We start from the raw sequence: 23,659 nt of genomic DNA, 5'->3' as shown, positions 1-23,659 counted from the left end.
AAGAACTTTACAAGCAATAATATCACAATGCGTTTTGTTTGGCTTTTTATATTTTTAAATGGGAGTCGATTGGGGCTAAGGATAATATATTGCCTTGACAACGGCTGTAAAACTAGATTTAGTTTCCATTGACGCAATCACCCTAAATAAAAAATATAAAAATGTTACAATACTGTATTTAATGCCGAAAAAGTCTTTTGGGGCAGATTATATTTTTTTCATATTCCCTAAAATCCCAGTAGTTTATACGGGTATGCTAGTTTGTTGAGATTGGGGCAGTGATTTAGCAGTGTGTCGGTGATTAGCAATGTTAAAGAAAAATGCAATTTTCAAGTGAAGATTTTATTTGCCTGACAGTTTAGCGCATATGCAGAGAATCCAGAGAATCAGAAAATGACAGAGTTCTTTTGTGAGCTATTCAGGCCACTAGTGTTCCTCAAGTCCAGGATGAAGTATGACCCGATAACTACTGTGGAATTAAGAGTAACGGAGTGACGAGGCACATACCTTGATCCCATTGAGGACTTCGTTCAGTAGTTTGATGCGCTCGCCCTTCAGCTGGAGATTCAGGGTTTGGAGTCTCTTCTGACGTCCACTGAGGGCAGCGTTGAGAGGCAGTAGGAAAAGCAGAAGGCCCAGACCGGAGAACACTGACGCACCTATTGTCCGGTAGATCATGGCGATGGACACGACGATCTGGATAGGCACGGACGAGAGGAGGGCGAGGTTCGTCATGACGTCACAAATACGTTGAATGTCCACTGACATCAGGTTGACGATTTCACCGGTCGTTGTGGTTTTCTTTGCCTCGTTGTTCAGTGTTAACGCCTACAAAGATCATCGTGATGAGGTGAGGTGAAATTGGGTTTAACGTCGTGCTTGAGAATATTTCGATCATATGACGTCGTGCACGCGTGTGTATGTGTATGTGCGGCTGCTTGTACTTGCCCAGACTTAAGCTGGTTTTATAGTGCTAGCCCACTAAGATACCATGCCGCAGTGAAGCAGGAATACCCCACTCAGACACATTATACTGACTCCGAGCCGACCAGTCCTTGTTGTACCAATTAATGCCGAGCGCCAGGCAGGGACCAACAAGTACCATATTTTAACGTCTTTTGGTATGACGCGGTCGGGGATCGTACCCGCGACCTTCCGCTCTCCGGGTGGATGCTGTAACCACTACATCACGGAGGCGGTCATCGTGATGAGGTTATCATCGACGTTAAGTGGTATCGCAAAGATTTTTATCTGAGAATTAATGTGAATTGCAGTTAGTTCTCCCAGCAAATATCGAAAGGCCATAAGTAGTACACCAATGGTGATTAGCACAAGAACCCTCCTGTGCCGTCGGAGAACACTGAATAGCGATGGTAAGACAGGTTCGCGAGTGCGTGTGTGCGCGTGTACGTAGGGCTCAGTTCGTGGGTGGAGCTGGTATTGAGAGCTATGTCCCTAATCTGTATCAAGGGTAGTGTTTCTTTTCACCGACCTATTTCTTTTACTTATGACGCATTTCAATCCAGCGTATCAATTGCGGGTTAAGAACCATTTCGTTGAAGAAACAACTCAAATTTGGCTCGATCTTCACCGTTTTTCAAAAATGAAATACTATACGAACGTATATGGAAGCTAAAATAATTCCAAAAGATAAAACGCAAATTCTATATTTTTATTCTTTTACATGCAGGTAAAAAATACAAGCGACATTTTGATTTACAGGTATTTTATTCTATACATTTGTATGGGCCGCGTATAATCACTATCAGGTCACCCTACCCAACTGTCTATGTGGGAATTTGGGAGCATTACAAAGTACACGTGGACGAAATTTGTCATTACTACTCGCGTACAGATATTTTTATTAAATGATATGCCATATATTCATGACATCCACATCAAGGCTAAACATAATATAACATCAGCTTTCAATTCTAATTGTTTGTTTGTTTGCTTGAGACTAATGCTGCTCTTTTTTTCAAAGTTTTATCAAATGCAGTTTCGCGTGAAGGAGTGAGGGGCAACATCAGTATTCCAGAATTTTTCCAGAAATCTCATATCCTCTTCCACAACGAATTGGTATGCAACTTATCCTCTGTAGGAACACTTTAACCCAGCTTCCCCGTATCAATAAATAATAAAAACAAACAAAAGTAAACACGTACGATTATGTCGATGCAAAAGACCTGAAGCACGTGTCTAGTGTGCCTTTTTTAAATAAAAAACACCATATAGATTCAAAAATTTCATATCAGTTCACACAATACTAGACAAAACTAACTGACCTTCTTATACACGGCTGAGATACACGTGGTCTTAATGTGCATTCCCAGAACGGTTGCTATGGCAAAGCCCGCCTGTCCGATGACACTTGTGAGCAGCTGTAGAGCCAACAGCGTGGAGGCCAGGACATACCCCCACCAGGCCTCCCGGTCAGACTTGTCCGAGACAAAGCTAATGAGGGCACTGCGGAAAGAAGAGATATAGAAAATATCTTCGAATAAACATTTGAGAGCTAACCACATGAAAAACACCTTAAGTTCAGCGTTTCAGAGCTCTTGATGTCCACAACACATGTAAAAGGCTCCAGTTCGATGCACCCAACGGGTACAGGATACAGTATGTGAAAATAATTTCATCATCATCATCATCATCGTGGTCGTCGTCGTCATTATCATCGTCGTCGTCGTCGCCATCATCATTATCGACGTCGTCATCGTCATCATCATCATCATCGTCGTCGTCGTCGTCACCAAAAACATATCATTATTACCAATACAATTATCATCATCACCAATGTCACATTCATCATCACCATTGTCTTAATATCTACTCATAATAAACTTCCCGAGGATACCCTGCTCTAATTTCCCCTTGTACGAAATAAATTCTCGTTCAGTTGCAAGGATATTTGAAGACGAATACAATTTTTTTATTTCTTTCAGACAAATAGTAAACTCTCCGTGTTTTTATATCGAAACTCCCAGCATCCACATAGCTTTCAATCACTGGGATACAGAGTCCGGGATATTTTCCGTAGCATAAAACGACATTTACTCACAGCCACACTCGCCATGGTGACACGTGGAGGGTAAAACACTTGGTGGGTAAAACACTTGGTGGAGAAAACACTTGGTGCGTAAAACATGTGGTGGGAAAAACACTTGGTGGAGAAAACACGTGGTGATGAAAACACGTGATGATGAAACATTTGGTGGGGAAAACATGGTGGGGAAACAAGTGGTGGGGTAAACAAGTGGTGGGGTAAAGACGTGGTGGGGAAAACATGTGGTGGGGTAAACAAGTGGTGGGGTAAAGACGTGGTGGGGAAAACATGTGGTGGGGAAACAAGTGGAGGGGTAAAGAGGTGGTGGGTAAACACGAGGTGGGGAAAACATGTGGAGGGGAAAACACGTGGTGGGGAAAACACGTGGTGGGGAAAACATGGTCGGGAAAACATTTGGTGGGGAAAACATGGTGCGGAAAACATGGTGGGGAAAACACATGGTGGGGAAAACACATGGTTGGGAAACAAGTGGTGGGGTAAACAAGCGGTGGGGTAAAGACGTGGTGGGGAAAACACACGGTGGGGAAAACATGTGGTGGGGTAAAGACGTGGTGGGTAAACACGAGGTGGGCAAAACATGTGTCGGGAAAACACGTGGTGGGCAAAACATGGTCGGGAAAACATATGGTGGGGTGAAAACATGTGGTGTGGAAAACATGGTGGGGAAAACATGTGGTGGGGAAAACATGTGGTGGGGAAAACAAGTGGTGGGGAAAACATGTGGTGGAGAAACAAGTGGTGAGGTGAACACATGGTGTGGTGAACACGTGGTGGGTAAACACGTGGTCGGGAAAACATGTGGTGGGGAAAACATGGTGGGGAAACATGGTGGGAGAAACATGTGGTGGGGAAACAAGTAGTGGGGAAACACGTGGTGATAAAAACACATGGTGATGAAACATGTGGTGGGGGAAACATGGTGGGGAAAACACATGGTGGGGACAACATTGTTGGGAAACAAGTGGTGGGAAAACATATAATAGGGAATCACATGGTGGGTAAAACACATGGTGGGTAAAACACGTGTTGGGGAAAATACGTGGTGGCCCTTGTGTGTTTCTCACCTCAGTATCAATGGACCTGCAAGTTTGAGTGTATCGCTGGTTAATGTTAAAGTCGACATCAGCATTATTCGTGTTCCGTACAGCTTCCACAGGACTCGGAATAGCGACGGGCGTCCACGTGAAGTGTCGCCATCTTGAATTTTCTCCAGTGAGTCCGTGTAACTTGACGTAGCGCTGGTACTGATGTTGATGTGATGCTTCTTCAACAATGGCGAGTTTTCCCGGTAGTCATTATGATAGGAATAATTAGATGTGTTTACCCTTTGTTTTTGTTTTTTCATCTGTGGTCTGAAATAACATTTGTTTATATTGAAATTAGAAAGTTGAGCGTTTAAAATTTGTTAAAAATTGTGTCTTTGAAAATAATATATAAACGTTTGATCTTTGAAAAAAATATTTAAATGTTTGATTTTTGAGCAGTTTTGAATGTTTGATCTTTGAGCAGTTTTGAATGTTTGATCTTTGAGCAGATTTTGAATGTTTGATAAATTAGAAAAGATGTTTGAATGGTGAGTCTTCGAGGAAACTCTTGGTATTTTGATATCCTTTTGAATGGTGGAATTTGGAATGCGTTTTGGACGTTTATCTTTTCCAAGTTTCGTAGCATAAGAATATGTCAGAAGAGTGTTCAAAATACATCATCATAAACTGATGCGGAAGAATTATAGTCCTGGGGTACGATACACAGAACGTTCGTAGCACAACGACATTCGTAAGCCTATTGTAAACTATAGAGTTACGACATATCGTAACGTTACGAACCTTTTGTGGATCGGGTAGGTACGATACACAGAACGTTCGTAGCACAACGTCATTCGTAAACCTATGGTAAACTATATAGATACAATAGCTCGTAACGCTACGTACGTGTATGCTTTGTGGATCTGGAATCATTATTTGTACCGTATTCGACGAAATAAAAGCTGCCTAAAACAGTTGGCCTATTTCTTGTAGCTTGTCATATGTAGATGTTCAGAGATGCTTCCCTTTGGTGAAACCCCTGATCGTTGTTTCAAACACGCAATCATGATAATTCTACCTGTGTTCATGGATTTCAATAATGTTATACAGGTCAGTGACTTTGAGCATTCCTGGCAAATCAGTCTAACATGCTGTGATATCACTGGTATATTGTTGAAAGCAGTGTTAATCTAAACTGATTCACCAACTTACTTAGGGGCAGAGTGGTAGCTCAGTGGTTAAAGCGTTCACTCGTCATGCCAAAGGCTCTACAACACCATTTCTGGTGCCCCCCGCCGTGATATTGCTGGATTATTGCTAGAAGCGGCCCAAAACCATATTCACACACTCACAAACTTACTTGACTGTGTTGACCCGAGTCACCTCGTCCCGCCACTGGGATTCAAAGGGAGGTACCAGAGTTCGGCAAGCATCTCTTGGGTTCAGATTCCATAGATCCACTTCTTGTATTCCTTTTCTGTAGCCGAGGATCACAAGCCTAGCAGGAAATGACAATAACGCTTTAATATATCGATAAAGAAAATGCACATAGAGCACATTTGCTACAGGTTTTGCAAAGTTTAAACGTTGCCACGAAGTTGAAAATATGTTTACTGTACATGGTGGAAGCTCTGTTATAACGTATTGTGGAATTCGTGTCAGTTTCACAATAAGAGACATATACGTCAGTGTTGAGAAATGGAGAGCGAAACATTATAAGTTGTTCACTGGTCTCGAGGGGACATGGGCTGATGTACCCTCGATGTTTGTTTATGTTCCCTGAGCCCGAACATAAAGAAACATCGAGGGTACATCAACCCATGGGCCCCGAGGGACCAGTGAACAACTTATTTATCTTACCGAACACCTCAATGGTAATTGTGAACTGTTTGAAGCACGGGTATCGGATCATAGTATGGAGTACCAGACGACAAGAAAAACAAATTTAGAGTTAACTCCCTTCCATTCATTTGCATTTGCAAAACATGGGTAATTTCCCTACATCATACGTGATTCAATGCTATTCGAGACAAAGACTTACTACTTCGAAGTACCAAATGAGTTCGGCATTCCCACCGGGGTACATAGAAAATGTTACTCGCTTGTAAGCGGGGTACATTGAAAACAATAGAAGAGCGCTCTGCCAATCAGAAAACGACATTTATGTGTGAGGCAAGATCGTCTTTCTTTTCAACTGCTCATATCAGTCTAGCATTATACTGCTTATCTTTTGAAGCGATACTTTGAGTAAGATGGCGGACTCTGAATAAGATGAAACATCAAGTGTATTCAACTGCATAAATAAAATACACGTACAAAGTTCGTATACAGTTCAAATACTTGTTGTCTGTTAGTTTGGCTTTTCTCGGTACAAGGCAGTACAACATACCTCATGAAGCCAACCAGAACTTCTCGATAAAACCGTCCTGATAAACCGATTTCAAGCATACCTCGACATAGTTGACTTTACTATAACGACGTTCCAACGAGATTTATAGGCTAACGGTGCTACACTCACGGTGTTTTCAGATAACGACACTAATCAGTTTCAAAACTAACAACGTCCGTACTAACGAAGTTTCCAGACTACCGGATCTGTACGAAAGAAGCTTTCTGGAATGACGAGGCCCGTACTAAAGAGGTTTCAAAACAAAAACTGTCCGTACTAACGAGGTTTCCAGACGAACGGGTCCGCACAAAATAGGACTGGGCTGACGGGGTCCGCACGTATCGCACAGCCTTGCGTAAATACTTTTATAGATGTGTAACAATATATGAATGTGAATTTACGGAAACGGGTTAAGGGCTATATTTTCGTACGGACAGAGACAAACGGCGGAAATATGTGTGGAAAGATACAAAGGGCAACGGCAACATCGTACCGAAAGCTTTGACGCACGCCAATCGGTAGGGAAGGAGGCTTGCTGACAAATGAAGTGGTCAGTTTAGAAAGATTGGCTGATTCGATTGTTGTACGCCGCACTCAGGAATATTCCAGCTATATGGCGGCGGTCGGTAAATATTCGAGTCTGGGCCAGACAATCCAGTGATCAGCATCATGAGCATCGATCTACGCAATTGGGCTACGATGACATGTGTCAACCAAGTCAGCGAGTCTGACCACCCGATCCCGTTAGTCGCCTCTTACGACAAGCATGGGGCACTGAAGACTGATTCTACCCCAGATCTTCACGGGTTCACTTTAGAAAGAGTGAGCGGGTGAGTTTAATTTTACGCCGCACTCAGCAATATTCCAGCTATATGGCGGTCGTCTGTAAATAATCGAGTCTGGACCAGGCAATCCAGTGATCGTCAGCATGAGCATCGATCTGCGCAATTGAGAACCGATGACATGTGGCAACCAAGTCAGCGAGCCTGACATCCTGATTCCGTTAGTCGCCCCTTACTACAAGCATAGTCGCCTTCTGTGGCAAGCATGGGTTGCTGAAGACCTATTCTACCCCGGATCTCAGACAGTGTATAGATTGGGCGCTACAGGAGCTACCTACTTCGTCATCCACCAGAAGATGCGTCTTGACGGGAACGACGCTGTCACCTCAGGGCAAGGATTCTGGAAATATTCACATCTACGTCCACAGACACAATAGTGAAGGAATGATATATTTTGTGATACAAGCAGGAGCAGAAGCTAAAACACAATTCAAGAGAGTGGAAGATGTGACTCCCTGCACAGTTTGGTTGACACTGCTGCGTTATTTCAAACTATGTGAATGTGTGTGTTCGTGTGTAAATGTGTTTGTGAAACAGCCAGAGACAGAGAGAGTGAGAGACAGAATTAGAGCGAGAGCGAGAGTTAGAGCGAGGGAGGGAGGGAGCAAGAGAGAGAGAGAGAGAGAGAGAGAGAGAGAGAGAGAGAGAGAGAGAGGGAGAGAGAGAGATAGACAGAGACTCAAAGTCGTCTATTTCATCTTGATTATTTCAAATGCATAACAACTCGGTTAGAGTTGGATTTTTAAGTGAAAATTCTAATTGAATCAAAAGAATATCAACACCCTAATAAAATATTAGACCCTAATCTGCATAAAGTACCTTCAAACATGTCCTTTCTTTTCAAGTAGTGGTGTGTAAACAATTAGAAGTTTAATCAATCTACTTTATTGTCCATGTATTGTAATCGTTATTATATTCAACGATCAACAATCTTATATGATCAGAGTTACTTTTGCCCGGAACATAGAAAATACCCTCGACTCTCGAGGATGATCACAAACCTCTCCCAGCGGATAGTAACCTCTTCTTGATCCCGGCAGATCCGAAAACCAATGCATGAGAAACAAGATGCTTATCAGCGAAAATTTCAAACAGAAGAAACAGAATTTCAGGATGTCGTCTTCGTAAGTCTGAAAGAAATCATTTGCCATTGTAACACATGATTGGTGAAATTTCCCACATCTTTTCACGTGCAACTATATTATCCAATCGGAGACTCGCTCTACTATTCGGTGCGTGTCTGTAGCCTGAGATTTGTTTACTTCCGGGCATATGTCCTGACTTCGTACGAGATAGGACGGCAAAATTATTGAAAGCTTCAAATGGGAGTAAAATCACCAAGTTAATGATATGCAAGGTACTTTACAGAGGTCAACTGAGTATAAATTGTGCAGTTTATTCAACGGTCAAAGCGATGGAAGCGTTTGTCAGACCGAAACCAAGCCGAGCCGAGCCGGGCCCCCATTTTGTTTCGATTTACTGACACACCTTTCTTATATCTTATATATATAGGTCATAGTTATAAATATATCAGAGTCGGGTGCCTATGAGGATAACGAAGTGACATGTTAAAGGCTGAGTGAAACGACGGGTAAAAGGAATGTGTAAATGAAAACAAGTGCAGAGTCTAACTAAACGGATAGAGTGAAAGGCAGGCTTCAAAACAGAGGGAAAGGGTTGGACAATTGTGATGAAAGTCACTTGTTGTTGCAGCCTCACCTCCAGCATGACGTACGTGTAGAGGGGGACAACAGATGCGATCAGCATGAACGTCCAGAATACAAACAGGACACCCGATGTGAACACCCCTCTAACTCGGTCTAACTGGATCAGAGCAATCGCCAGCACCTGACAATAGAACAAGAAACGTACTGAAGTCATTATTTGATTGGCAAGTTGGTGAGTCAGTGTTGAAGTCATTGTGTGATCGGTAAGTTGGTGTGTCAGTACTGAAGTCATTGTTTGATTGTCAAGTTGGTGTGTCAGTATTGGAGCCTTTGTTTGATCGGCAAGTTGGTGTGTCAGTATTGAAGTCATTGTTTGACTGGCAAATTGATGTGTCAGTAATGAAGTCATTGTTTGATTGGCAAATTGGTGTGTCAGTAATGAAGTTACTGTTTGATTGGCAAGTTGGTGTGTCAGTGTTGAAATCATTGTTTGATTGTCAAGTTGGTGTGTCAGTAATGAAGTCATTGTTTGATTGTCAAGCTGGTGTGTCAGTATTGAAATCATTGTTTGATCGTCCAGTTGGTGTGACAGTAATGAAGTCATTGTTTGATTGTCAAGTTGTTGTGTCAAGTTGGAGCCTTTGTGTCAGTTGAAGTCATTGTTTGATCGGCAAGTTGGTGTGTCAGTATTGAAGTCATTGTTTGATCGGCAAGTTGGTGTGTCAGTATTGAAGTCATTGTTTGATCGTCCAGTTGGTGTGTCAGTAATGAAGTCATTGTTTGATCGGCAAGTTGGTGTGTCAGTATTAAAGTCATTGTTTAATCAGCAAGTTGGTGTATCAGTATTGAAATCATTGTTTGATCGTCCAGTTGGTGTGTCAGTAATGCAGTCTCTGTTTGATTGGCAAGTTGGTGAGTCAGTGTTGAAGTCATTGTTTGATTGGCAAGTTGGTGAGTCAGTATTGGCGCCTTTGTTTGATTGGCAAGTTGGTGTGTCAGTATTGAAGTCATTGTTTGATCAGCAAGTTGATGTATCAGTATTGAAATCATTGTTTGATCGTCCAGTTGGTGTGTCAGTAATGAAGTCATTGTTTGATTGTCAAGTTGGTGTCTCAGTAATGAAATCGATATTGAATCAGTATTGAAACACCAGTTTTGTGGATAACAAATTCTTGTTTATTGCACAGAGCGACGTTTCCGTGTAGGTTCTTACACCGTTGTCAAACACTTTATTTTACACCGATAGTTAGCTACTTTTTTAAGTTTAATAACGTTGTAAGAAATATTACGGTAGGCTAGGGACACCGGAAATGGCCTTCACATATTGTATGCATGTGGGGATTGAACCTAGGTCTTCGGTGTGACGAACGAACGCTTATAACCCACTGCCCAAAAACGCCCACAACACTAAATTTCTATTAGAATAATGCTTGAAGGTTCACTTACAAACGTGACTACTTCCACCAGGTGGCCTGTAAACCTGGCCCATGGAGTTATCTCCCCATTGGCTTCAAGTCCCGCCAGGTGGGACATATCCAGAATACCAAGCATGATTAAAGACATACAGCATAACTGAAATGAAAAAATGAATACACACATGCGTCAATGAAACAGATTGATAGAATATAATCAATGACATACATTTGTCTTAAATATGCTTTCTCTTGTAATTGTTAGTGCCTATCCACACCGATAAGCGAGTACACCGAACGTTAATCTAAATATAAAAGAGCGAGTGTCACATATCTAGAACACCTTCCCTTAATCTTCGTACCATTGGCAGAATAAGAAAGTGTCTCTCTAGAGATTCGGCATTGGTGACATCTCGTTACATCTCAGTTGGGTTAACCTGACGGGCTCCTCAACAAACATCAGGTTCAACGTTCGCAGACAGATACAGAATACTTGTCAGACCAATCACCACATATCTCCAGTTCCATTTCGTGCCTGTATTACCATGGACCAACCACCTGCTTCTCTCTTGCCTATCGATGCTATAATGATGAAGCTCAAGCTTATCTCTCAGATTTATTTCTCCCTTACAACCAACGCGTTCGCAGAGATCCCAAGACAAGATATGATCTCCTCAACTACACAAGTGCATGAGGTAAAGAAAGAATCCGAGAGGACCAAGCTTTGAGTTCGAGATAACCTTCAGTTTGACACATCAAAGTTCGCCAAAACGGTGTATAATTTAAGAAATACCGTTTGCTCTTCCCTCATCGCTGCCAGCGATTGCTTCAGCTCGCTTGAGTCCGAGTGCTTTAAATAACTATAACAGTTCACGACAAAACTGTACTATATTACATCATACATGGGTGTAGAGCGAACTCCCTGTTCTAAGATGCTAATCTAATCCTTAACATATTTTAATTGAAGGCGCAAAATAAAAAAAACAACGCATCGGTGACCTAAATTAGCAGTTCTTCATCAGGGCTAGCTGACGTACTGTTCTATTGACGTGTCTGCCCCATACGTTAACATACATGTACATGCTACCAATATAACATATGATAAACAGTTTCAATACGGTTTACGTTCAGGTTTAACATTTTCTCTTTGATACTTCAGTTAAATACGTCACATCTTTACTTTCAATATAAGTTTACATCAGTACATTTCGAATAAGCTGACTAGTCACGTGACATTCACCAGATGCACTGTGGGAATGTGGACAGCTAACATTGCTTTTTAAATGTTAGTCAAGCTGGGGCATTTTTTCCGTTGAAAAAGTTAAACGTTATGTTTCCTCCATGATTGAATCAACTGTAAACTTTGAAACTGGGTGTTAATGGAGTTAGTTGCACTGGAGGAGACTCTACAAGACAATGACAACTGACAGCAATCGCCCCAACGGTGCTATTGATTGCGAGGGGCAAACAATTTGCGTCCGTTCAATGTGGAATTTACGGCTTGATAAGGTACTGCTGGCGATTTCGAACTTTTAGCGAAACGACTTATGTATATTTAAAAAAAGTACTATATAGTGTATTATTATCGTTGTGTCCGTAAAAGTTATTAATGGCCCCAAACTCTGATTTTATGTTTGTTGGGTTCATATCTGACTACAAATACTGTCCGACGAGGCATCACAACCTGAAGGTCAGCTAAGCACTCACTGTTTTGATGAGGTTCAAGGTACTGAAAGGAAGTTTCGGCTTCTTGGGTCTGGAGAAGGTGTAAGGTATATAGATGACGGCAACCACCCACAGGAAGGCACAGGGAGCCCAGATTAGAAGTGTAGACCGGAAACATGACGTCAGTTCCGGCCACGTGTTGTTTTGCAGTAGTGTCTGGTTCTGAAATTAGTATTCAACTATGATCAAGTATAGTGCTCACAAAAAGTTAAGCAACACACATTTGTAGTCTCATTTCATTTTCATTTATTGAAATTGCAAATCATGGACTGATGCAATAGAAAGGTGAAACATATGTACACACGATTAACAAGATGAAATGAAAAAGTATTGAGCAATAATAGACTTACAAACCATCAAAAGCATGTACCCGTGAAACAGTCGTGCAAAATGTGCTGCATTGATGGAGCAAAATGTTAACATTAAGGTTCAAGTCAGTGAGGGAGGGAGGGGTGCAAAGAGAGCAACAGCCAGGTGTGCCAAAAAAAAAAGGAGGAAACGGCACAGCACAGGTTAATGAATCAATGACTTTGTCGGCACTTGTGCAAGTATTTCGCGTACACCTGTCTGTTCCTCTCGTTGCAGTCCTCCCTCGTAACAAATAGTGAACTGTAGTTTGTTCACAACTCTTTTTTTAAGGTCATAAATTCTGCAAAAAAAGCAGGTCTGATGGTCTGATGTTATGATTATGATTAGTGTTTCATTGAGCATGCTATGTTTAGTTGTTTTCGATTTAGATTGCAATTCATCGGTCCGATTTTGAGCCACACGGACTATATATAGCACTATGTCGGGGATTGCAATTTTGTTTTTAAAAAAAGACAGTAACTTTAAATAAACATTCACAGTCCTGAATTACGTAATAATGTATTTGACATTACTTAATAATGTATAGAAAATAATTATTTGGTTGACATATGGAGACAGTGTAATCTATTTTATAGTGCGCTTGGTGGAAGAGAATGTATTCTAATTTCAAGAGATCTTGCCAATTCATCCTTATCTTGTGACAAACATTTGGAATAGACAAACAGAAACCTTGACTGCACAGCCATTACATTATCACTATCAAGCTTCGAAACCGCCTCCGTGGTGTAGTGGTTAGAGCGTCCGCCCGGAGAGCGGAAGGTCGCGGGTTAGATACCCGACCGCGTCATACCAAAAGACGTTAAAATATGGTACTTGTTGGTCCCTGCCTGACGCTCGGCATTAATGGGTACAGCAAGGACTGGTCGGCTCGGAGTCAGTATAATGTGTCTGAGTGGGGTATTCATGCTTCACTGCGGCATGGTATCTCAGTGGGCTAGCACTATAAAACCAGCCTCAGTCTGGGCTAGTACAAGCAGCCGCACCTACACATACACACGCATGCACGTCGTCATATGAGCGAAATATTCTCATGCACGACGTTAAACCCAATTTCACCTCACCTCATCTCATCAAGCTTCAAGTTCAGCAAATCTTAAATGACAAAATATATACGTATACTTTAAACACTTATCCAAGAAACGTGACACGAATGTGTCAAAAATGTCTCGCGTGTGATGCTGAATGTGAAAACTGAAATCAACTGATTCTGTTTCCAATGGGAGTATGGTTTTATGCCACTTTTAGCAATACTCCTGCAACATCACACAGGGGGGAGTCAGTAGTGGGCGTAAAATGGCACCTGCATGCTTTTCATAATGTGGGGCGGTGGGGTAGCATGGTGGTTAAATCGTTCGCTCGTCACGCCGAAGGCCCGGGTTCGATTCCCCACATGGGTACAATGTCTGAATCCCATTTCTGGTGTCCCCCGCCGTGATATTTCTTGAATATCGCTAGAAGAGGCGTAAAACTAAATTCACTCACTACTCATAATGGTCACACAGTTGACATATTTGAGTGACTAAAATGAAGATGGGTGTCCCGTTATCTTGCAATGTACTCTCTATTGGTGATATGTCACATACCTACATATCGTGATCACTTCATTAAATGTCTAATAAAGATATAGTTTTCGCGCTGTAAACTGATCCACATGTATCTGTGATATTGAATAATAATAATAATAGTCCATATATTGTGCATTTATCCATGCACATTGCATGCTCAAAGCTCTGACATATTACCCCTGGTCAACGAGTACAGAACACTTCCTGCGGAGAATACAACCGGTCGCCTGTCAGGCGCTCAACGTTCAAATTCAGACTACCATCGTATCATACCAGATACCCAATTTTACTGCTTGATTTAATGGCATTTGGTAACGCTATCGTAATGCTTAAGTATAATGGGGGCGGTGGGGTAGCCAAGCGGTCAAAGCGTTCGCTCGTCACACTGAAGACCCGGGTTCGTTCCCCACATAGCCCATTTCTGCTGTACACCGCCGTGATATTCATGGAGCATTGGTAAAAGCGTCGTAAAGCCATATTCACTCACTCACGTTTGCATAATGTGTGTGAACATACGTGCCTGTGCACGTCCATTGTAGGCGAGTTGTGCTTGTGTGACCACGTCTTTTGAATCATACTCGCCAATTATTCATGGGGTAGTGGAAACGTGGAAAGGAGGGGATGTATCTGTACAAGGTGTTTATGCATTGATACGTCTCATTGTTTTCCTGATGCGATAATGTTTTGTTGATTCAAGTTGCTTTCAAAAACGAGCAATTCCGAGTACATTTTTCAATTATGTACAATGTAATAACTTTTATTTTCATGAGTTTCCTGAAAGTTTGAGTATTTTCTCGTTACTTCAATATTCTTTCAAAAACCCGATACTTACGAGTTTTTCACAGAAAGTAAAAATAAGCACAATATAACCAAATAGAGAAAACAATCGTAATTTCAAGTTTTTAAAAGCGAATTTGAAGTAATGACAAATTAATCGATATTAGACAATATAATGATACAACGAAAAACTAATCGAAGCATCGAGAAATTTCGAAACATATTTATACTAAAAGAATGGCACCATCAGGCTCTCGTATTAAACGTAGTCCCATTCTTTATTTGTTTGGTTCAACCTATGTCAACATCGCTACACACTGTTAATAGCATGTTACGTCTTGGTGGAGCTAACGCCGTCACTGTCATCTCTTGTGATTGCATCCATACAAAGGTCAAAACACAGAATACATGATGTCGATGTGTTGCAGAAGGTGAAGCTACCGTCGTATCTAGACTCACGCGTTGATGCCGCGAATCACTTGTCATGTAACCATAGGAACTGCACTTGGTGAACCATCGACCTTATGAAGCAGACTCGCTTAACACAACTTCACGAAGAGACGGGGACTCGTCCACATGCGTATCCTTCATGCTCAGGTGACGTTTAGGTCAAACTGGTTTCTTTAGGAATGTCCGTTCGTAGAGCAACACTACAATGGCTTCATTACAGTTTTATATACTGCGGTGTTCGCAGCCGAAACTCCTCAAATAGTGTCATAGTTTCATACCTTACTTTAACAAGAAAATCCTCATCAGAAAAATATTTAACCAATGTTTGCTTGGTTCATACTTCTCGTAATGTATATTCTTATATAGTAAGATGTAAGCAAAGCCAAACGTAAGAGAATCGTTGTCTAAATATCGATCTATTATCAATAAATATCGGAGACGTAACTCTGAGCAAAATGGGAAAAAAAGAACTGAAAGAAATAAATCTATTTCCCACTACTGGTGAGTGACATTTTTTAGCATGGGTTATTAACAAAAGTTCTGCTCATAATTTAGAAGTTTTTAGGCTCTGTGCTGAGCACAAATAAAGGTACTGAATACAGTCCTAAAATTGCATATTGACTGAGAAAGTTCACAAAGGTTACTATACAATATTAACGATAGCACAATTTTCATATCGATAATCATTTATAATTTTACTATCGATTATCTTCGATTATCGATTACGTTAGCCAGCCCTCGTGGACCCACTGATGAACATCTGTGTTTGACGAGACATATATTCCAATTAAGCAGGTCGGGATATACAAGTATATATGACCTTCTTGTTGAAACACATATCCCACCATGTACAGTGTCATCAAAAGGTAGGACTGTCACAACGGGCATTCACGCCATCATGGTTCCAGATCACGTCACCAGCCGTTCATTTAAATGGCGTATGAATGGGAGGGTTGTAAATCGTGTAAACGTCACACTCATTTTACGTACATCATTACATGAATATACATTGCAGAATTAATGTCATGTGTCAAGACAACCTGCCCGCTGTGACCAGTCCCTGACGAAGTATTTAAAAATTCCAACATGGTTTTTTTCCGTTGGTATATACACATGACGGAAAATAAAACCAGAAATATTTTGAAAAGCCACTTTCATTTGCTCAAAACGCATGCTTTTCTTTTCCTTCGGAATAGGCATTCAGGCGTTTCTACATGCATCATGACACATATCATCTAACTCATGTGTAACTTAAAAGGTGACATTTATGGATGTCAATTTCTTTCTGAGGAACACAATATTTCGGAATATATTTACACTCCTCCATCGAGTGAATGAAAAAGTAGGAAGCAGATAGCAAAATATTCAATATGTGGAACATTGATAAGACATGGTTGGTTGATTGGTTGAACATTGATTGATTCCTGGCTTGTTGGAATACGAATATGCTGCGAAACATTGTGTTTGCTGGCTGGAAGCTCTTGTTGGAATACGAATATGCTCCGAAACATTGTGTTAAAGAAGTTGACCCATGAAGGTCCGGGTTAGAATGAACCTTCAAAAACCCATGCCTGTCGTAAGAGGCGACTAACTGGATCGGGTGGTCAGGCTCACTGACTTGGTTGACACATGTCATCGGTTCCCAATTGCGCAGATCGATGCTCATGATGTTGAATACTGGATTGTCTGGTCCAGACTCGAGTATTTACCGACCGCCGCCATATAGCTGGAATATTGCTGAGTGCGGCGTAAAACTAAACTCACTCACTCTCTTAAAGATGTTGACACCCACAAGTTAGCATCATTTAATTGCCGAGGTTTACGTAATAGAAAGAAAGGAAAAGAAACAATGAATATATGTGAGAACAAATGTCCCATCATATACCAGTCAACCAGACATTCATGGTGACTTTAACATCATGGGAAATATATGGAGAATATAAAGTATAAAATTGCCACATATAAACCTATTGCTGGAGGGCACAATATATAGTGTGAATAAAAAACATATCAAAACCTCAGTTTTAAACCATCGCTCATTCCTTTCTCTTCAAACCGAATCAGGACGACGTGAACAAAGTTTTTGGTGATGCGTAAAAATATCTTGCAGGGTTATTTAAAATCGCATCGTGTCATTTTTAACTGAGAATAGGGTCACAAAAGGATCAGCAAACTAACATTTTGCCAGTCAGCCTGTTATCTTGATGAAAAGGTAATCTCTTTGTTGTTTAACGCCGCAATATGGTGGCAGTCTGGTCCATACAACCTAATGATCAATAGCATGAGCATCGTTCTACACAAATGGGATACGTTGACATGTGTCAACAAGTCAGCGAGCCTGACCACCCAAGTCAGCGATGGGCCTGACCAATTCTAACCCTTCAGAGGTCCTATTCCTGCATGTATTAAACGGCAAGTAAAAAAGAAGTAAACTAAAACGTGCTTTCGTTACATACGTCAATTTACAAATCTACTGAAAAGGCTGACTCAGGTATGCCCAAGCAGCGATATCGAAGATTATATATAGATATATCCCCAGCAGACCAAATGACCTAGAAACATGCATACTCAGACTACCCAGTGTGCATCAGGTGGTTATGGCACTTTCCATTCATCAAAGAAGTGCCTCTGTAAGTCAATTGTTTCTGACCAATGCAAATATGACATGATCCAAACATACAAAAAAAAAAAATCGTAATTGCACTAACAGCTTTAAAAGAATGAACAAGCAAAGGGAAATAGTTGCAACCATCTAAATAGGACTAGCCTTGGTAACCACAATACACGGTATGGAGCCTCTGCATGTATTTTACTACTAGGTGTGTGTCAACGGTTGACTTACCCAGAATGGACCTCCACAGAATTTTTCAAACGAGCCCATATCCAAGTATGATCACACACAGCACACCTTCATCTTGTCGTGCATGAATCCGACCCCCTCACTGGGAAAGTCGAGTCAACAGGTAGCGAGGAGTGTGACATGGCACTGTATTTTGACCCCGCCGTAAACACCATGGCTACATACTTACATGGATACTTAAACCGTCTTACAGGAACAGCTTCCGACTGAATAAAATGTCCACATGTAGCTCCCTTGTATTTGGTATATATATACACATTCATTCATTCATTTTATTTATTTATTTATTTATTTTTTTATTTATTTATTTATCCTTCATTCATTCATTCATTCATTTATTTATTTATATATTCATTCATTCATTCATTCATTTATTTATGTATTTATTTATTTACTGATGTGTTTGGTTGTTTTATGTGTTTGGTTGTTTTATTTATTGATTTTTATTTATGAACAAATTGATATACTCATAATGAACTAACTGATATACACGTAAATGTTTTTGTAAGACCACAATTATATGTACATTATATATATATGATGATCATGCTTTTTTGTCCGAATTATTATTTAAGTTTTCAATTTCTGGTCCACTACTTGCAGAATTCTATATTTGCTTGAAGATATTCACTGTTTTCGTAACTATATTTTCACCGATATTATAGCTGGTATATCGCAGAGTGTGCCGTTAAAATGTTGTTTCAAAAATCGCATGCTTTCTAAGGCATGGTGTACAAGTTTTAGAGCATGATAGCGTGCGGTTGAAAGCATCATGCATCAAGCGAGTGCTTCAGTGTAGACGGACGGGGACAGGTTATAAACTGGAGCGACACTTACGAAAGACACAGCGACTCTGTTGATGCATTATGTTGAGTCTCACACACGTGATGATATAAACCAGGCTGACTGACAGTATTCTCTACTTACCACCATAATCCATCCAGAGGCGGTGAAGGATTCTCTACACATGCATTCAGAAAGGGGAGAAGTTGTCAGAGCAAAGAAAGATCGCACGCATTAATTAGCACCCAACTTGGAAAATCAGTTCTTATAAAAATGTAAAAATGAAAATACTTTATTTTGCTTGATCAGTAAGAGGTTTCAAATCACTATACACACCTTTAAATGAAACAGCCGCTGTTAAGGTTTCATCACCATGAAATCTATATGTAATGTATAGTCGGTTGTCATATCAAGTCTACTATGGCCCTGAAGAATGTTATGTTGGTATAGGTTAAAATAATTTTAATATCAGGTTGTTAATTCAATTCGATATCGTCAAAATCTGCATTTTAACGCCGAAGAATGATGAAAGTTAGTTATTATTGATCAAGAAATAATTTTAATATCAAGTTTTGAATTTGCATTTTAACACTGAAGAATGATAAGTCGGTTTGTATTGAACAAAATAATTTTAATATCAGGTCTTGAATTCAATTCGATATTGTCAGGATTTACCTGCATTTTAACAGAAAACATTTGCACATTTAAATATTCATTTATGGATAGCCTCCTTAAAACTCATGCAACAATGAATGTCGATAACCTATTACCTTGCGTTCTATATTTCAGAAGTTGGAGCAAGTTCTAAATCTGTTTAGAATAGAAGGTAAGTATCAAACTGAACACTTTATTGTGACATTATACATTACTTTGTTGTCTGTTAACATGAAAATACTTTACTTGGCTTGATCAGCAAGAGGTTTCAAATCACTATACGCACCTTTAAATGAAACAGACGCTGTTAAGGTTTCATCACCATGAAATCTATATGTAATGTATAGTCGGTTTTCATATCAAGTCTACTATGGCTCTGAAGAATGTTATGTTGGTATAGGTTAAACTAATTTAATATCAGGCTGTTAATTCAATTCGATATTTTCAAAAGCTGCGTTTTAACACCGAAGAATGATGAAAGTTAATTTTAATATCAGGTTTTGAATTCAATTTCATATTGTCCAAATTTGCATTTTAACACTGAAGAATGATAAGTCGGTTCGTATTGAACAAAATAATTTTAATATCAGGTCTTGAATTCAATTCGATATTGTCAGGATTAACATGCATTTTAACAGAAAACATTTGCACATTAAAATATTCATTTATGGATAGCCTCCTGAACAATCGATATGTCGATTACCTTGCGTTCTATATTTCAGAAGTTGGAGCAAATTCTAACTCTGTTTAGAGTAGAAGGTAAAGTATCAAACTGAACTCTTTATTATGACATTGCACATTACTTTGTTGTAACTTTTCGTCTAGTTGTGGAGTTCCTTTTACGTGCATATTTGCAGGTTTATAATAGTGTACCTTATAACACCTGTGTGTACTACAAACACAAACAAATTCCCTGCTGACTAATCTCAGGAAGAACCCGTTAATATGGATGGTACCGCGTTAATGTGAGTGAGTTTAGCTTTACGCCGCACTCAGCAATATTCCAGCTATATGGCGGTGGTTTGTAAATACTCGAGTCTGGACCAGACAATCCAGTGATCAACAGAATGAGCATCGATCTACGCAACTGGGATACGATGACATGTGTCAACCACGTCAGCGAGCCTGACCACCCAATCCCGTTAGTCGTCTCTTACCACAAACATGGGTTACTGAAGACCAATTCTAACCTGGATCTTCACTGTGCCGTGTTAATGAGATCGACAGATATATATCCGTATTAACGAGTGAGTTGGTCGTTTGTAGTCCCCTTTCGGGATCATCACAACATGAATCACATTGGCTTCACTGACAAAAGTAACGTCTCGATTCGAACCCGCACATTCTGCGTGACGACCAAATGTGACAACTACTAGGCTAGCCCACCACCATTGACTGATAAATCACAAAAACATGCATAGTGAATGTTAATTGTTTAAGTATTGATCAAAACGTTTTAAAAAGGAATTTTCACAGGAGGCGTTTGTCAGGAGTGTGCAAGTTCTGGACAAGCGGTGTTTCTCCGGTCTACGAGGGAACACACAGTATATACAGCACATGTCTACAGCTGGTCTCTTTGTCAACATTTATGATCGTTGTAAAAGATATGTAAAACCGCAAACCGGATATATACTAGATGTGTGACGATACAGAAATTTCACCATATGAGGCGTATCGCAATATCTTGGAACGATACGATTCGATGTATATCACGATGTGTTATCTTTACTTATTATTCTTTAAAAAAATATATTTTGATTGTAAGTAACAGTGTAAATTTTTACATAACCATCAATTTCTAGTGAAAATACACAATTTTAAGATCCACTGTACATATCATGATAAGAAAAATAGTATCGATATATTTATCGTAAGATAAAGTATCACGATTATCGATACTACGATTTAGATAAATCGTCACAGCTTTAATATATACTTGGTGAGTGAGTGAATGAGTTTAGTTTTCCACTGCACTCAGCAATATTCCAGCTAAAAGGAGGTGGTCTGTAAATAATCGAGTCTGGACCAGACAATCTAGTGATCAACAGCATGAACATCGATCTGCGCAATGGGGAACCGATGACATGTGTCAACCAAGTCAGCGAGCCTGACCACCCGATCCCGTTAGTCGCCTCTTACGACAAGCATAGTCGCGTTTTGTGGCAAGCATGGGTTGCTGAAGACCTATTCTACCCCGGAGTTTCACGGGTCAATACATACTTGGTATGAGTATGTTCCATAAGCGATAAGTGAGGCAATATTTTGCCAAATATGACATATGTTGCATGACAATTTTCGCTTTTTCTTTGAGAGATCATAACAGTCACGCAAAAGGATAGAAAATACTCTACAAATTAAACAAACATATTTAATGATTTTACTTTCAGCACAATCTTACAATGATTAGATATGTTAATAACAGTACAAACATAAATCCATGCATACAGGCACACAGGCGAACAGGACAAAATCTATATGTCAAACCTTTCATCACGTTTAATGTTAGTTTGTTTACGAGATACAGTGAGTGCTTATGAAAGACTATGACGGCGACCAGACAATGTAGTGACGGTTAGTCTGAGCAACGAGCCGTCTTGGTAGGACGAGACACGATCAACCAAGTCAGCGATACTGACCACCAAGTAGATTGCAGAGGAACGGCTCACACCTGGAATGTGTTGTTTGTTAATGTACTTGACACGGAGGACTAATAATTAAGACCGAGCACCCATATACACAGGGAACAAAGCGTCAGTAGCACCGGTTACATATGTTGTTATGTCCCGATCTGCTGTGAATTCCTTACACATTATACATATTACATTGATCTCAGTTGCAAAATTTGTAAAGGACGTGTTTCTCCAAATTTCACATCATCGAAATGAAGATGTTTCATTTGAAGTGGCCAAATAATTATTGCAATTAATGAAGCATTTTCAGACACGGCACTCGATAACCGATTATCAAAATGGTAAATCCGCAGGAAACAGGTTATCAAAATGGTAACTATATAGCAAAATGGTTATCAAAATGGTAACTATATGGGAAAGGTAATCAAAATGGTAACTGTATAGGAGAAAGGTTATCGAAAAGGTAACTATATGGGAAAGGAATTATGATCAAAATGGTAACAATAGTAACATATCAAAGTGGAAACATCAGGAAAATATTATCAAAATTGATCTATATAGGAGAAAGGTTATCAAAATGGTAACTATATAGGAAAGGGTTATAAAATGGTAACTATATCCAAATTATCAAATGGTAACTATATGAAAGATGTTTCATATTAGTGGAAGAAATAATCAAAATGGTAACTATATAGGAGAAGCATTAGGAAACAGGTTAGTAACTATATATAGGAAAAGGTTATCAAAATGGTAACTATATAAGAGAAAGGTTATCAAAATGGTAACTATAGGAGAAAGGTTATCAAAATGGGTAAATCAAAATGGGTTAAAATCAAAATGGTAACTATATAGAGAAAGGTTATCAAAATGGTAACTATACAGGAGAAAGATTATCAAAATGGTAACTCTATAGGAAACAGGTTATCAAAGTGGAAACACTATAGGAAAAAGATTATCAAAATGGTAACTATATAGGAAACAGGTTATCAAAGTGGAAACACTATAGGAAAAAAGTTATCAAAATGGTAACTATATAAGAGAAAGGTTATCAAAATGGTAACTCTATAGGAAACAGGTTATCAAAGTGGAAACACTATAGGAAAAAGGTTATCAAAATGGTAACTCTATAGGAAACAGGTTATCAAAATGGAAACTATATAGGAGAAAGGTTATCAATATGGTAACTATATTGCGAAAAGGTTATCGAAATGGTAACTATATAGCAAAAGGTTTATCAAAATGGTAACTATATAGGAAAAGGTTTATTAAAATGGTAACTGCTTATGAAACAGGTTGTCAAAATGGTAACTATATAGGAAACAGTGGTCCAAGTACTGAAAACTGAAGGTAAAAATCACAACAATGATTCCTGCATCAAACACATCAATATGGAAAACCGTAATAAAGATTGATGTCGGGAACAGGAAACAACATACTATTATGC

General features: G+C 39.7%; 1 protein-coding gene and 2 long non-coding RNA genes across 10 annotated transcripts in view; 1 reads left to right on the top strand and 2 right to left on the bottom strand.

Moving 5' to 3' along the window:
* The window catches only part of LOC124274001 (multidrug resistance-associated protein 1-like), a 29,183-nt gene extending 22,633 nt beyond the window's left edge, over positions 1 to 6,550 (bottom strand). Inside the window, exons 1-5 of the mRNA XM_046709334.1 lie at positions 6,543 to 6,550; positions 5,453 to 5,590; positions 4,132 to 4,419; positions 2,286 to 2,466; positions 508 to 828 (exon numbers count right to left, since the gene is read on the bottom strand). Of these exons, the coding sequence (XP_046565290.1) occupies positions 508 to 828; positions 2,286 to 2,466; positions 4,132 to 4,419; positions 5,453 to 5,590; positions 6,543 to 6,550 (936 nt within the window). The remainder of the gene's footprint in view (positions 1 to 507; positions 829 to 2,285; positions 2,467 to 4,131; positions 4,420 to 5,452; positions 5,591 to 6,542) is intronic.
* A 12,991-nt stretch (positions 6,551 to 19,541) lies between these two features.
* Positions 19,542 to 20,644, bottom strand: LOC124274035. The gene is made up of 2 exons (XR_006897826.1): positions 20,289 to 20,644; positions 19,542 to 19,701 (listed from the first exon to the last, which is right to left on the bottom strand). It is a non-coding gene; the product is annotated as an uncharacterized LOC124274035 (long non-coding RNA).
* A 1,866-nt stretch (positions 20,645 to 22,510) lies between these two features.
* Positions 22,511 to 23,636, top strand: LOC124274033. Of its 8 annotated transcripts, none has more exons than XR_006897823.1 (6): positions 22,511 to 22,666; positions 22,784 to 22,813; positions 22,954 to 23,013; positions 23,074 to 23,290; positions 23,322 to 23,352; positions 23,415 to 23,605. It is a non-coding gene; the product is annotated as an uncharacterized LOC124274033 (long non-coding RNA). The 8 variants fall into 8 exon arrangements; XR_006897822.1 differs by having other exon boundaries at positions 23,322 to 23,383; positions 23,415 to 23,531; XR_006897819.1 differs by having other exon boundaries at positions 23,074 to 23,352; positions 23,548 to 23,636.
* The last annotated feature ends 23 nt before the right edge of the window (positions 23,637 to 23,659 follow it).

This window comes from Haliotis rubra, unplaced genomic scaffold, assembly GCF_003918875.1.
Source record: "Haliotis rubra isolate DU_JTF1 unplaced genomic scaffold, ASM391887v1 Scf187, whole genome shotgun sequence".
NCBI lineage: Eukaryota > Metazoa > Mollusca > Gastropoda > Lepetellida > Haliotidae > Haliotis > Haliotis rubra.
This window is presented reverse-complemented; position numbering and strand designations above follow the sequence as displayed.